The sequence below is a fragment of the Dysidea avara genome, chromosome 13, assembly GCF_963678975.1.
Source record: "Dysidea avara chromosome 13, odDysAvar1.4, whole genome shotgun sequence".
In the NCBI taxonomy this organism is placed as follows: Eukaryota; Metazoa; Porifera; class Demospongiae; order Dictyoceratida; family Dysideidae; genus Dysidea; species Dysidea avara.
In genome coordinates this window covers 1,980,089-1,993,902 of record NC_089284.1, presented here as the reverse complement: position 1 = coordinate 1,993,902, position 13,814 = coordinate 1,980,089, and the positions used below count along the sequence as shown (strand labels likewise).

The window sequence follows — 13,814 nt, the reverse complement described above, 5'->3', positions numbered from 1 at the left end:
AACTGCTTGAAAGAGGTAACATTTATGGCTTCGACCATGTTGTTTGCAACTCAGTACATTTTATCTCCCAATTTTGAAATGATGTGCATTGCTACATAACTATACACAGCATGAAAGGTGGTGGTCACTATAGCCAATCACACATTTTCCTGAGACTGACTTGTCCATTATAAGAACAAATATGCAGTTAAGCCATTAAGCGAGCAATTAAGAAGAAACTGCTGCACTTGGGAGTAACTTATTATGAAAGTTTATGGGATTCTCAACAGCAGCTGTTATATATGCATTTTCCACAATGACGTCACACTGATTCTCTACATAGGGGACTCTTCAAGTACTGTTTGCTATGACATCAAATTTTTAATGAGTCATTTAAAGAAAATACTTAAGCAAAGCAACCAGGTGCGTTACAACTATCACACAAAGGACTGCTATTTCCATTCAACTTACAATACCAGCTGAAATTCTAAAACAATTTAATTTTGTTCACTCATACCCATACCTGCTAGTTGTAGCTCCATATCTTCTCTATACAATTGATTTTCATTTATCACATACTTGAAAACATTAGTGCCCCAATAGAGGTTGTCAATTTCAGATAGTGACATCATTATGGAAAAGGCTTATAGAAATTTGTGTAATTTTGATCAATGATTACTCACAATGTTACAGTATATGAAGCCCACAGGAATGTGATCATTTTTTGTGTATTAAGAATTTAGAACTAGTTACTTTTGTAACTAAGTTATGTAATATATTCCTTTTAAAGTAACTAAGTAACATAAGTAGTTACATTCTTGTAACTAGTTACAATTGTCCAGGAAGTAGTCAAGTATAACAGTAACTATAGTTACAATAGTTACATGGTAGCAGGTTACTATGCTTTAAAATGCTCAGCAATGTTTTGCATCATACATGCTCCAGCCAAATTAGGTAGATATGCTCTATGTACTATATTTCATGATTCAGGATGTTAATTGAAAATGGCCACTTAGCTTGTAGGTAACTAATATGATGCTTCCCTTGGCAAGGCATATCTGAGTAGAAATAATCATGCAAACATTAACAAATAAGCATACGAGTAACTTATCCACTGGTTACTTTTACAAAAGTATCTGCTACCAAGTTACAAGGATAAAAGTAACGAGTTATGATGTAGCAAACAAAGTGCACTTTAAAACCTATCCAAAATATAAGCTGATAGTGTTCAAAGGACACAAGGTACTTAAAAGTCAGTATAGGTGATCACATGGATTTGACTTACATCAGTTATTGGAATATTGGTAAATTTCCAAATCAGTGGTTATTCAGTACACCTCTAGAGTGATCCATACCTTAGTATGGTCGATGCCATATGAGAAATGCCATATGAGAAAGCAGTAGTATTGGAGTCTCAGGTTATCGTTATCTGTATTTATTAGGTTATCTGTATCTCAGGTTATTCACAATGTAAGCAATCAGACTTCACAGCCCCACTATTGGTGGCACTGGTATTTGATTAAAGGACGTGCACCTGGTTACTGTACATTTGTGTGTCACGCATGCACACACCTTCACCTGTGGGACATGGTACAGCCTCTTGCAGGTTACTAGTCCTACTCTAGATTTGCCTGCGCTGACTCCTAGCACTTGAGTAGTGCACAGGTGTCCCAGTGCTGGTTCACTGGGTACGAGTGACTGTGCTAGCATGGCCGCCGAAGGCTTTGCTTTGTGTGTGTGCATGCGTGCGTGCGTGCGTGCATGCAAGCAAGAGAGAGATGATTATAATTAAATTTGTAAATACTGTAATTTAGTAATTCATGAATTATATTGCAATTTGGTAATCACGTTGCTATGCATTGCTAAGGAAGCGTAACTCTAAAAACCACAAATTTCGCACAGAAGCATCTTCTTAACTGTATCTATCGTGTTTTTTCATGCAAATTGCTTCCCAAGGCTGCCCTTCATTTTGTTCGCGTAAGGATGGGACATGCCCCCTTTCTCTTCAAAGGAATTCATTATTTCTGGTATCCTACAAAGCCGTATGCTATTTTTTTTTGGTTGTATTACATCCATATAGCCCATCAGGAAAGTTGTTCACAATGTGTTCTTTAACTCAAATTTCGAAACAGTGGCCTCAGCTTAAAGCTTAACTACTTGAAAGTGTATTACAAAGCCTTCATCTCACTATGCAGGCTGCTTTGGCCACAAAACTGTTTGCTCACGTGGGCAAAATGACATGGAGCTAGCTGAATTCATGACCATTGTTGTATGGTGGCTAGCAATAAGGCTACTGGACTGCTGTACAATTACTTAGTACCAACAGTACACGATAAGGTTCTAATATTATATATTGTATTTTGCGTGGGAGGATCAAAGCAATGCCACATATCGTATTGTCCATACAGTACCAATCAATTGCATAACTGTACTGTACGAGTCATACAGTACAGTTGTGCAGAGGATTTATTTAAGGAATGTTACGTATACAACATACTGTAAATTGCTAAAACCAGCCAAACTAATCCTACGAGTTTGTTCTACGGCTAGGAATAGATTGTATAAACACTTACTGATCATCTGATCACGAAGCTTTTTAAACACCACTCCACTATTAAAGACAGCATGACTGATCATGTGCGTGACATTGTAAATTGCTAAAACTACCCAAACTATAGCTAATCCTATTAGTTCATTCTACAACTAGAAATAGATTAGTTAAACACTTACTGATATCCTGATCACTGAAAATCGCAGTGGTTTGAGTACTAGAGAAAATTGCTTGAGCCAGACGACCAGGAAGTACAATATAACTCTTAAAGCACTGCCTATGCTTTAAAAATACAGCACTTGGGGGGTGTCTCAAGGCAAATACAGCACTCGGCTTCACCTCGTGCTGTATTAGCCTCTCGACACACACCTTCGTGCTGTATTTTCCATACACACGCAGCGGTGCTTTAACTATAACGTATTGTTTTCATAAGTTTAAAATATGAGCACATGTATATTAAATCCTTCTTTGAAATCACCAGGCTTGCGTGAGGCTTATGCATAAATGTATCAACTAATACTCTAATAAAACAGCCAGCTATAGATATTTGTTGGGTCACTACTAGAGGGTAAAATAGTATTGGTATGGCCTAAGGGAAGCTATGTTATCATTCTACTTAGGTAAGGTATTATACCACTTGTTTAGCCTGTAAATTGACTTGTAGAAAATCAAGGCATTTTAAATTAATACTGATCTGTTGAGTTAGCTAACCCCAACAAGCAACTGGGGATACTTACCTCATCCAACATCTTGCTCACAAGAGTACGTAGTGTCTCCCTTGGTACCATATCCTTGGTGTTATCATAGATATTACCAGCTGCTAGCTTATATATCTACAGGAACAACATAAAGATAGCAATAAAAAATAGTGCCAAGTTCACTGTATGAATAAAAGTGTGCACATCAACAATAATTTTTTTGCACAGTAGTCCAATTTCCAACACATCAATAGATCATAACACTCTACTAGCTCCAACTCTAGCATGTATGTTGTATTAGAGTAAATGAACAGTGCTCTGTATACCAAAATGAATCAGCACACTGCTCTAATATACAAGTATAAGAAAAAATTAGGAACTTTAAACTAGAGTAGGGATCAACTAGAATATAGTGCACCAATATAAAGTACTGAAACAAGTTTGAGTTAGTATATTATGACAGCAAATTACTGTAACACAAAAAGAAGTGAATATCCCTACTGTGCTATGGAGTTTCCATAATTGAAATGTACAATAGGGATATTCACTTCTTTTTGTGTTACAATAACTTGCTGTCATAATATACTTGTTTCAGTACTTTTTTATTGCTGCACCATATACTACTCTAGTTTAAAATTCCTAATTTTTTCTTATACTTGTTTCATAGAACTGGTGAACAATCTACGTAACCAGATTGTTTCATAAAGATGAGATTGATGTAGCTATGGGAAGTCAATCAAAGAAGACGCCATCAATTGTTTCGTTGAACATAAACTGTGATTTTGCACATAGATTGGTGTACTGATATTCTACAACAATTGATTTAATTGATTGATTTATACAACTGATGATTTAAGACAAGTGTACAGGAAATAAATAAGGGGCCTAGACGCAGGGGTACCAAGAAGCTTTAAAGCAGCTGGAGCCCTGGCAAGGCAAACACACACACACACAAATAGAAACAAAACACACACATATATCAATTATTAATTAGTTTAACAGATCTGACAGATCCCACAGTTCATGAGGAGCGAGCATTGAAATTTCTGTATGAGCAGAATATTGCAATGCTGGCAGCTAGATCAAATAATGGCTTATTTTAGCTGCTGAACTGACATATAATTATTTGCCTGATCTTACAATCTCTCTCTCACACACACATACCTTGTATCATTGACATAGTTATTATAACATAAAGAATATAGTGTAGCAGTTATAATTGTGCCTCCTTCAATATTGTGCAGTAAAATACATGTATAATATTCCTAGTTCTCTGACTATAGTTACAGTAGCTAGCTAACAGATTAGATACAGAGTACCAGTTAACATTACAATACTTTACCCATGCAGTATATCAAGAGCTGTGGTAATCAGTGACAGTGATGAGTACACATGTAGTTTAGTTAAGAAACAATATGTACAAAGGACCATGTACATTTCATTTGCAAAAAATAATCCTAGCAGGCTAATGGGATATTGCTGCAGACTGATGCAAGTTTTCATAAGCAACTGTAGAGGATTTTAAGTATTATATGTGGTGACTGTTCTATTAGAGTATTCCAATCTTGTATAACCATTTTGGGGGGAGGGAATGTGCCCCCTCCTCCTGCATGGATCTGCACTATTGTACATGATGTAGCTATACTCGTATTTTTTGTTTGGAAACAAATTAAATCAACAGTAGCACTATGGCCTGGGCTTTACTTACTACCGATAAATTTTAGCAGGGGTTCCTGAAACCCCTGGAAACCCCCCATCATCACGCCCCTGTAAGAAATGAAAGCAATTAAACCATACCAACTAATCGGCATGTCCCTGTTCTATTTTGCTAAGAACGAGTTCTTATCCACCCATCGTCTGAAACAGTCAGTTGAACTTAAACACACAAGAAAGAAACAATCAATAGTGTTCAAAGAATGAAATACCTTAGTACAAAGAACTTACGCAGCAAAGCAGAGCGTTAATGCAAGTGATTAAACCGTGCCAACTAATCAGCATGTGTCTGTTCTTTGCTTAAAACAAGTTCTTATCCTACACTTCTCATCTGGAACAATCAGTTGAACTCAAACACACGAGAAACAAACATACCGGCTAGCACAAAAAGTTCAGCAACACATACAAAATAAATTATTAGCAGGAAGCCACTAATGTGCTATCGCGAATAAATGAACACCTTGCATTGTCAGTGAATAAATGAACACCTTGCATTGTCAGCGAATAGAACTGGGGACAAAGTAAAGTTCATGATGTGTGTATTATACGTACTGTGGTTGGTGAAAAGGCACATCTTGGGATGAAGCGACATCGAACAGTAAAGAAATTAAATCAAGCCCATAGCTATATCCATTGTCGAGTCATGCTTGGCTGAAGGAATCAGTTAGTCAGAATAAAATTCTGTTAAATAGAAAGTTTTAAAAAATTTCATAGAAACTTTTTGGAAGGGTTTGGGGATTGATCTGAAGACATTTTTGGGCTTGGCTGTGCCTAACCAATACCGCTAAGTTGCAAAGGGAAATCGAGGCTGGTTTTAAGGTGATATTCTTGGCTGGAAAAGCCCAGTTCTGCATGATTCCTACTATACAATACTACCGTACTGTATGATTCACTCAATTACTAACAAACAGAACATAAGAACTACAAGTGTAAATAACAGCTGGAATTGCTTACATCCAAGTAGCTCTCACAGAGTTGCTTCACTTCCTGGTTGAAGGATGTCTGCAGAACAGCCTTCAAAAGTTCCAGCGTTTTCACAATGCTGACACCACCCCCTCTGCAAAATAAGAATATTAATTGTTAGGTAGCATCATAAAAATTTTTTATATAATATAATTTTAAGACATATGTTGACATCATACATTTTTTACTACACTGTGTGGGGTCCTTCCTTAAATGGTAATCTATTAATTTTTTTAGAATACACACATATGGTTTAACGTGTGTCATGTGATCAATTCCAGTAGTGCTAAGAGCTGCAGAACATAATTTTAGCCTTCCTTATGGGTTTTCTTTTTTAGAGGCCTCATCACTGTTCCAGACTAACAAAGTGGTTTGCAGAATGGCACAACTGGAGCACAAATAGTGCAGCACAGCGAAATCAAAATACAGTAACTTTGCTGCTTCCCTTACATCAGCCTTGTAGTATACCGCTATGAGGAGCTTTCAGGTGCGTGCAAGTAACAACAGTTTTGAATGGTGTCCTGTACTGATGTTAGGTGTTCATAAGATGATGTCATTTATAAAGCAAGTCTTAAAAATATTTCATCATTATCAGAAATTTCATTGACTAAAACCAGGAGCTCATCGAGTCCGTAGGACGAGGGAGCATGTAACTCCGCATACTCACAATGTAAACAGCAAAATTCAAACATGGCGGACATATCTTAACATAGTATATTCCTTATATAGTAAAAGTTATATCGTAGGGTAAAGAATTACGTAATAATCGTGCCACAAATATGCAGCGCCTGGATTAATTCATGAAAGAAAGAGATGGCAAGGAAGGAAACGTCGAGGAAAGGGCTTAACTAACGGAATGAAATAGTGACAAGATGTTTTGGAGACTGCTAGGAAACATTCTTGCTTACCGTGTAATGTAATTGGGCCGGCTATCAGTCCACGGCGGCAGCACAGAGTATCTGCAGTAAATACTGAAGGAATCGAGTTTCATCGCTCACTGCTGGAGCAAGAAGACTACAGTATTGTGCCAGTAGTAATGGGTTTAGCGAGCATGCGCGGTATGTGTTTATCCTTATATGGTTACTGTTTAAATTACTATTAATAAATTGCGATGCCATGTTTGAATTTCGCCGTTTACGGAGTTACATGCTCCCTCATCCTACGGACTCGATGAGCTCCTACTAAAACCAAGAGTATATAATCGGGAGGGAGAGTATCGAACTGTGCTATACACTGTGAAAAATGAGCCCGTAAAGTCCTATGGATTCGTTCAAATGACTCAGTGATTTGTGTTGATTGGTGACTAATTATAAGCGCACAGGGTGCGCTTTGCATACATGACTATAGTACTGACTGAGTGAAAGAACGGTGTACTCGAGAAAAGTATGGCACATCATGCAGAGGTACTCACCGTACAAAGGGAAAGACACAAGCAGCTAACCTGGAAAGCAAACATGGAAGTTTCATCATGGTTGAGCGAGGTCAAAATTTCATCATGGTTGCCAACCCCTATCTCGCTTGACAGTTCTAGCGAAAGTGATGGAATTTCAGCCATTGCAATTCCATGTGGACCACCTGTCAAAACATTTAAGGTGTTAACTCTGAGCAATCAACAGCAGTCAGGTTTACGAGAAGAAACAAGGTATGTGGGTTACTTTACAGGCTCATTTTTCACAGCCTATATTGTAGTTCGATATTGTCCCTCCTCATTATATACTCTTACTAAAACTAATAATATGTGGGATGGTTGAGTTATTTCTATCTTAAAATCCTTAAAATATGGAATATATGATCGCATGTAGAAATTTCTTTATGATAATAGCAAACGATATAAATTTTGGGTTTTAATTAGCATTTCACTGATAATTTGGATCAATATCAAATCGATGTTATTAAACCAGGCACGTGCTGGTTTACTGAAATTGTTTTCGTAAAAATGTACAGTGCGTGTGTGTGTGTGTGTGTGTGTGTGTGTGTGTGTGTGCGTGTGCGTGCGCGTACTTTCTTCAAACCTTGCGAATTACCTTCCCTTTGGCATTTAACAATTGAAAAACAACAGTGCAAGCCTCGTAGACTACCAGGAATAGCCTATATCCCTTCAAGTTGAAAGGAAGTGTGTCTCCATACATGAACAAAAATGAAGAGTAGCTTTGAGGCTTTGTGGAGAGAATTTGTGGGAAAAAACAACATATATAAAACAGTTTAGAAGATACTTCTGTGCGTAATATGTTTTTAAAAGCAGTTTGTTTAACAAGTGCTTCCGTAGCAATGCATAGCAACGTAATTGAAAATTTCATGAATTAATTAATTGATGTATTATTGAAACCTACTAGATAGCTACAATAACAACATAGTAATACATACTTGGTTAACTCCTGATGAGTTAGCTAGCTGCATAGCACCTTGTTTTTAGAAGTAGCACAACATCAACTTGTTTTAATAGTAATCAGTGTCAAACGGTGCAATAGTACTGTTTAGTAGGTTGTGCCCTAAAATTACGAGCGCCACCCAAGTGCTACAGTTAAACACTATCACGTATGCAAAGAAAATCGCTTTTGTGGAATAGTCTTAGTGCTAATTCAACATTAAAAAAAATCACATCTAGACAGGCAAACCACACCCCTTAATATCACTCAAGACAATCAGGGAAATCGAGATATTGTAATAAAGCAGTCGACGTCACAGCCATACATGTATAACATAGCTATGCTACAACAAAAAAGTTAATAAACTAGTACATTAATTTAACAATGAAGTAGCCTAGGGTTCCAGTGATAAAAAAAAGTAGTGAAACAAGATACAACATATTTATGTGGGAAATTCCTACTTTGGCTTCGAACAGATTATTCATATATCTTGTTTTACTACTTTTTATTGCTGAAACTCTACTTCATTCTTAAATTAATTGTAACAGTTAGCTATTACACTCTATCTCATGGCAGATTAATCTAGCAACAAATTCACTGAGTACAATTTCACACGAGGTTTCTTTGCATTCAACAATGCAGTACAATTACCCTGAAACCAACACGTCCACAGGGTCCCAGTTACTAGGGTAAACAGATCCTTTACATATTACTGTGTGAGAGTAGGGTTGCTATATTTGGCAGATCACGGATCGACAGATTACGGATCACGTGATGAACACATTCCATGACTGCTCATTGGAATGTGTTGTAGTATACTTGGTATAATAATTATTTTACTAATGATGACAAAACGCTGCACACTTCACTTCATCACTGAAATTCCCACGCACCGGTTCCAGATTTACCTACGGCCATTTACGGTCATATGTATAATATATGATTTTTTTCCCTTTTGGCTAAATTAACATAAAAACAATAGCACACAAAAATAAACAACAATTACGAGATTAAAGAAGTGAGTCCTGTTTCTACCTGAACCAACTCCACAGAGCTTGTCAAGACTGGTCTACCAAAGGAGCCTGCAGAAGAGCTCCTCTCACACATCGGATGGTAGAACGTAACAAAGAGAAAGACAAGCAGCATCGAAGCCATCAGCATAAGGTTCAGACCATTTTTCACAGAGCAAGGAAGCTAAACGTTTATAGAAATCACAGGCCTCATTAGCCATCACTGCACATGTTCATCGTTAGCCATGGATAGGCAGGTGTTTGAGGAGACTATGGATTTTATTGACTTCTGAGTAAGTTAACTTGGCGAGCTGATTAGCTGTTGACAATCTTCCTTATTGAAGTGAAGATTCTTAACTGTCAATTCAGTGGTCCTATGGCACACTCTCCTCCCATGAGAAAAGAAGGTAAATTATAGAATGATCATAGGATTACAGCTGCGGCATGGGCTGCAGCTAGCTGTAAAACATCTCCAATGAGCAGTGGAATATGTTCATCACGTGATCCATAATCTGTCAATCTTTGATCCGCCAAATGCAGCAACTCATGAGAGTATGGAAATGTTAAAAGAAGACTAGTAGGTATGACATCCTGTCATTGGAGAGCTACTTTTAAGACAGGATGTGGTGTCTATGCATTTCTTTACACATGGAGGTAAACAGCAATTTGAAGAAACTATGCTCAGTGTGAATTGCTTTATAAATAAACACCTTAGAATCGTATTAGAAGTAGTATTATATACTCTTAGTTAGAACTTTCATCCCATGAAAATGGACAAGTGTTGACACATGTAGCAAAGATATGCCCAGGTTTAGTCTGATATGTGGATATCACATCTACAGGGATGTTTGGCCTGATCCTGTAGCACATGGATGAGTGGTAAGTTGGAAATGTGGAGAAAAGACATTCTTACAATCCTTTTGCTATAGCATTAAATAAACTGGTAGTGGTACAGTAAGCCATGTTACACGTACAATTTCGTGGATTTGCACCCTCTTCTCTAGTTCTATGATAGAGTGGCATTAGTGAAGCCACCATGACCGAACCACAAAGATACTCTACAGACTCGAGGAAAGGTGATCTAGAGTTAACCTGCATGTACAGATTCACTGGTGGGAGAATCCAACCAAGAAATCTCATCGCTGTATTAATGACAAACAAGATGGTATTGGACTATTGGTGAACATATTGCAAATAATTCTCAGTAAGAATTAAATTTGTGCTGCCAACCTACATGATACCAAAGATACTAGTAATACTGACAAGTATGACAATGACAGTTACAAGTAATTTAATGACCTGGACGATGGTTAATAAATACCGCATCTGCATCTACTAGTGTAGCTACAGTGGTAAAGATTGAGCCAATTGACCATCAGAACTACTAAAGAGCAGTGTCACATGGGTTAGCGGAGGGAAAGTGAATGTGCAATTGCCAATAGCACAAGTTTGGTACAGTGTATATATATAATAGTTATACGGGCACAATGTGGAGTCTATGAAATTTATAAACTCGAAGGCCTGGGCTGTAGCGCACAAGCAAAGCGAGGGTGCTACTAAGGGCCTGAGGTTTTATAAATTTCATGGACTCCACATTGTGCCCTTAGACTCTATTTCACATTACACTCAGATTACTTACCTCATCCACAGCTGCTTCTGCTGTAGGCTTGGCAAAAGCGGCTGGTTTTCTTGCGATAATACTAACGCCATGGCAACTATACATGCTCATGTGACAAAATAAGTGCCCTCGTTATATCACTGCACATGAAAAATGCATACTGATTGGATAAACCTAGTTCTGAATATGTTATATTGTGCCTGAAGGCGTGGAGTATATTAGAGATTTATTACCCACCCAAAACAGCCTAAATAGAGTCTAAGTCTGGTTAATACAATATGTGAACATCTCCTCTGTAGCTTATCTAAAATGATACTTAAATTATTCCCAACTGTCCTGTAAATTATGAAAAACTGTGTACATAATGTAGGATTGCAAATAATGTCTCACTATATATATATATATATATAGTCAATAATCGTAATTTACATGATTTACATAAGGTTGTAATGCTTATATTGGAGGTATGCGTGAAGATAAGGCTGCAGTAATTCCAGCTTCAAGAAACCCATTCTTTATGAAATTGTTTTGTTCCACATACAGTATGTGCCTGCCTCCTTTAATCATCATAAATCCAAGGGGTTTAACTGGATGAGTTACAAATTGATCAACTTGCCATTAGTTGTAGCACTATTTTATCTTTTCACAACTTCCAGTGAATACCAGTGTAAAGCAGTTTAATTCAATGAGTCAATTGGTAGGAATTTCTACTATAAAGATGTTGTTTTCCTCCAAAAAGCTCATTGTTGTTGGTATTTGAATGTACCAAACAGTACAAGGCAGGAGTGTGTCTGATCTACAGGTAGCTTTAATTCTGCCTGTGTCGCATTCACATAATTATGGTATCCAAATGTTGTTTGTGTACATACCCCCATCACAGTCTGTTTATTAGTCCAATTTGAGACCACCACATATTGTAGGCCAGTCTGGTCCCAATGAAAGATAAATGAAAGTGCATTAAGTGAAGAAGTAACGCACAGAGATCATCATTGCAGTCACACAACAGATAACAATAAGATAAACTACAAGACCCATGGCTATGAAATACATATCCATGGTTGGTAGAGAATTGTCTTACACAATAATACGACTGCACATACATGGCCACCATGAAACTAGCGTTATATAAACCTTCAACCCCTTTTAAGTACCAGTTTTCATAAAATTACAATCTCTTTAGTTTGTAGTCAGTATAAAAACGAAGGATAAAGCCAAAAGCCATAACACACTACATGCCACCACCAAGTCTTACAGTAGGCCCTGATTTTTTCATCAAACACATTACAGTTGATCACAGGATGGTAGACCACGAAATTCAAATGCAAAAAAATCATATGCCTTAAAGTAGCTAATACTACCAGTAGCATTCAATTTAAATGCTCACCTTCATTGATACACATAGCATTTTGAATATCTGGAGTGCGTGGACAACCAACCAGAATCAATATTTTCTGGTTAATAAATCACATGATCTTGGACATGTCATCATATGAACTAGCTGTCCATAACTATTAAGAAGTGCAGTAAGAGACAAACAAACATTGTGACTTTTAAAACAAAGTGCCCACATTAAGATTAATCACAATGCTTTAACTAGCTCCGAAAGTCTTGCAATTTCATACCTCAAGTTTTAGGATCCCTTATTTGCTATTCTTAATATTGTGGACATATTAGCTACCAGGCAGGTAATTGAATTGTATTTGGCAATGACTATTCCTACCATGGCCAAAACATTGGAATACAATTTTCTGACAACTTTTGTTGGTACTGTGTAGTTTGTTTAGGCTACATAAACTTATTAATTTCTCATTCCCACCCACACCACTGTTTTCCTTACCGCATCAAGGAATTTGTACCACCAGTGGCAGAGTGCAGTCATGCAGTACCTACTAAAGTTGGCACCTATAGCATAACATTCTGAGTCCTTTTAGCTCGCTAATTCAGCTATCCAGTTAATAAAAATAAAATCTGCTCTCCTGCACTACTATTTTGAACAAGTAAAAGGAAAACTTAGGAATTTTTAAATTCGATTAGGGAATAAAAGTAGGGAAACAAGGGAGGTTGCCTACACCTGCAGATATACTAGTGAATATTCAATCCCTAATTCTTTGTTTCCCTATTTTTTTCTATGATCCCTAATCAAACTTTTACTTCTGCCTTATACTTGTTTGTTTACTTTTGTGTAACATTATTGTGACTGGTGACCTGCATATCACATCAAAAGAAAGAATGGCACCAGAAAATGTTTTCTTTGAACGTGCGCCTCAGCTATCAATCACTGAGTCAAAAGTGGAAGTGGCCTTTACACTTCACTTTCAGCTATGTTCAGCTTGTTACACAGTGCTACAAACAAAGAACAGCAGAAGAAGCGCCTCTGTAATCAATCCAGCCAACACGAAAAATATGGATGATTCATAGTTTCAGCATACCAAAACCACATATATAGGATTGGTTGAAATTGCCCTGCAGCCACACTCATCAAATGTTTAAACCACCAAAACAGACGTCCAAATGGCCAAACACATCATGCCAACCAAAGAATACCAACATAAAACACCTCAAGAAAGTGTCACTTGCAGGGTCTAGTAAATTACTACAGGAAAATGGCTTTTCAAACTCAGTAGTGATTCAAACATCAACATTCACCTGAAATTTCCTTCAGCCAAATAGCAAGTTGCATTCCATTAATCTCGTGTGGCCAGACTGCTCTTTTTTCTTTGTGACATCATCGGTCAGTGAGATAGGGTCTGGTGAATTAGTGTTGACTAAGTTGTGAAATTCGGTGGATTTGATTTAATTGGCTGGCTGTGCAGAACATAAAGTTTACCAAACTTCGACCAGGGCTGATACTGTTGCTACGTAGCATTTTCCCAGCAAGAAACTATGGTAACTGTTCACCCGCAAAATACAACTTAG

The 13,814-nt window shown here is 37.3% G+C and overlaps 1 protein-coding gene across 1 annotated transcript in view; it reads right to left on the bottom strand.

Moving 5' to 3' along the window:
• The window catches only part of LOC136242124 (uncharacterized), a 34,326-nt gene that overhangs the window by 17,765 nt on the left and 2,747 nt on the right, over positions 1 to 13,814 (bottom strand). Inside the window, exons 5-6 of the mRNA XM_066033533.1 lie at positions 5,896 to 5,998; positions 3,268 to 3,363 (exon numbers count right to left, since the gene is read on the bottom strand). Coding sequence (XP_065889605.1) covers positions 3,268 to 3,363; positions 5,896 to 5,998 — 199 coding nt within the window. The remainder of the gene's footprint in view (positions 1 to 3,267; positions 3,364 to 5,895; positions 5,999 to 13,814) is intronic.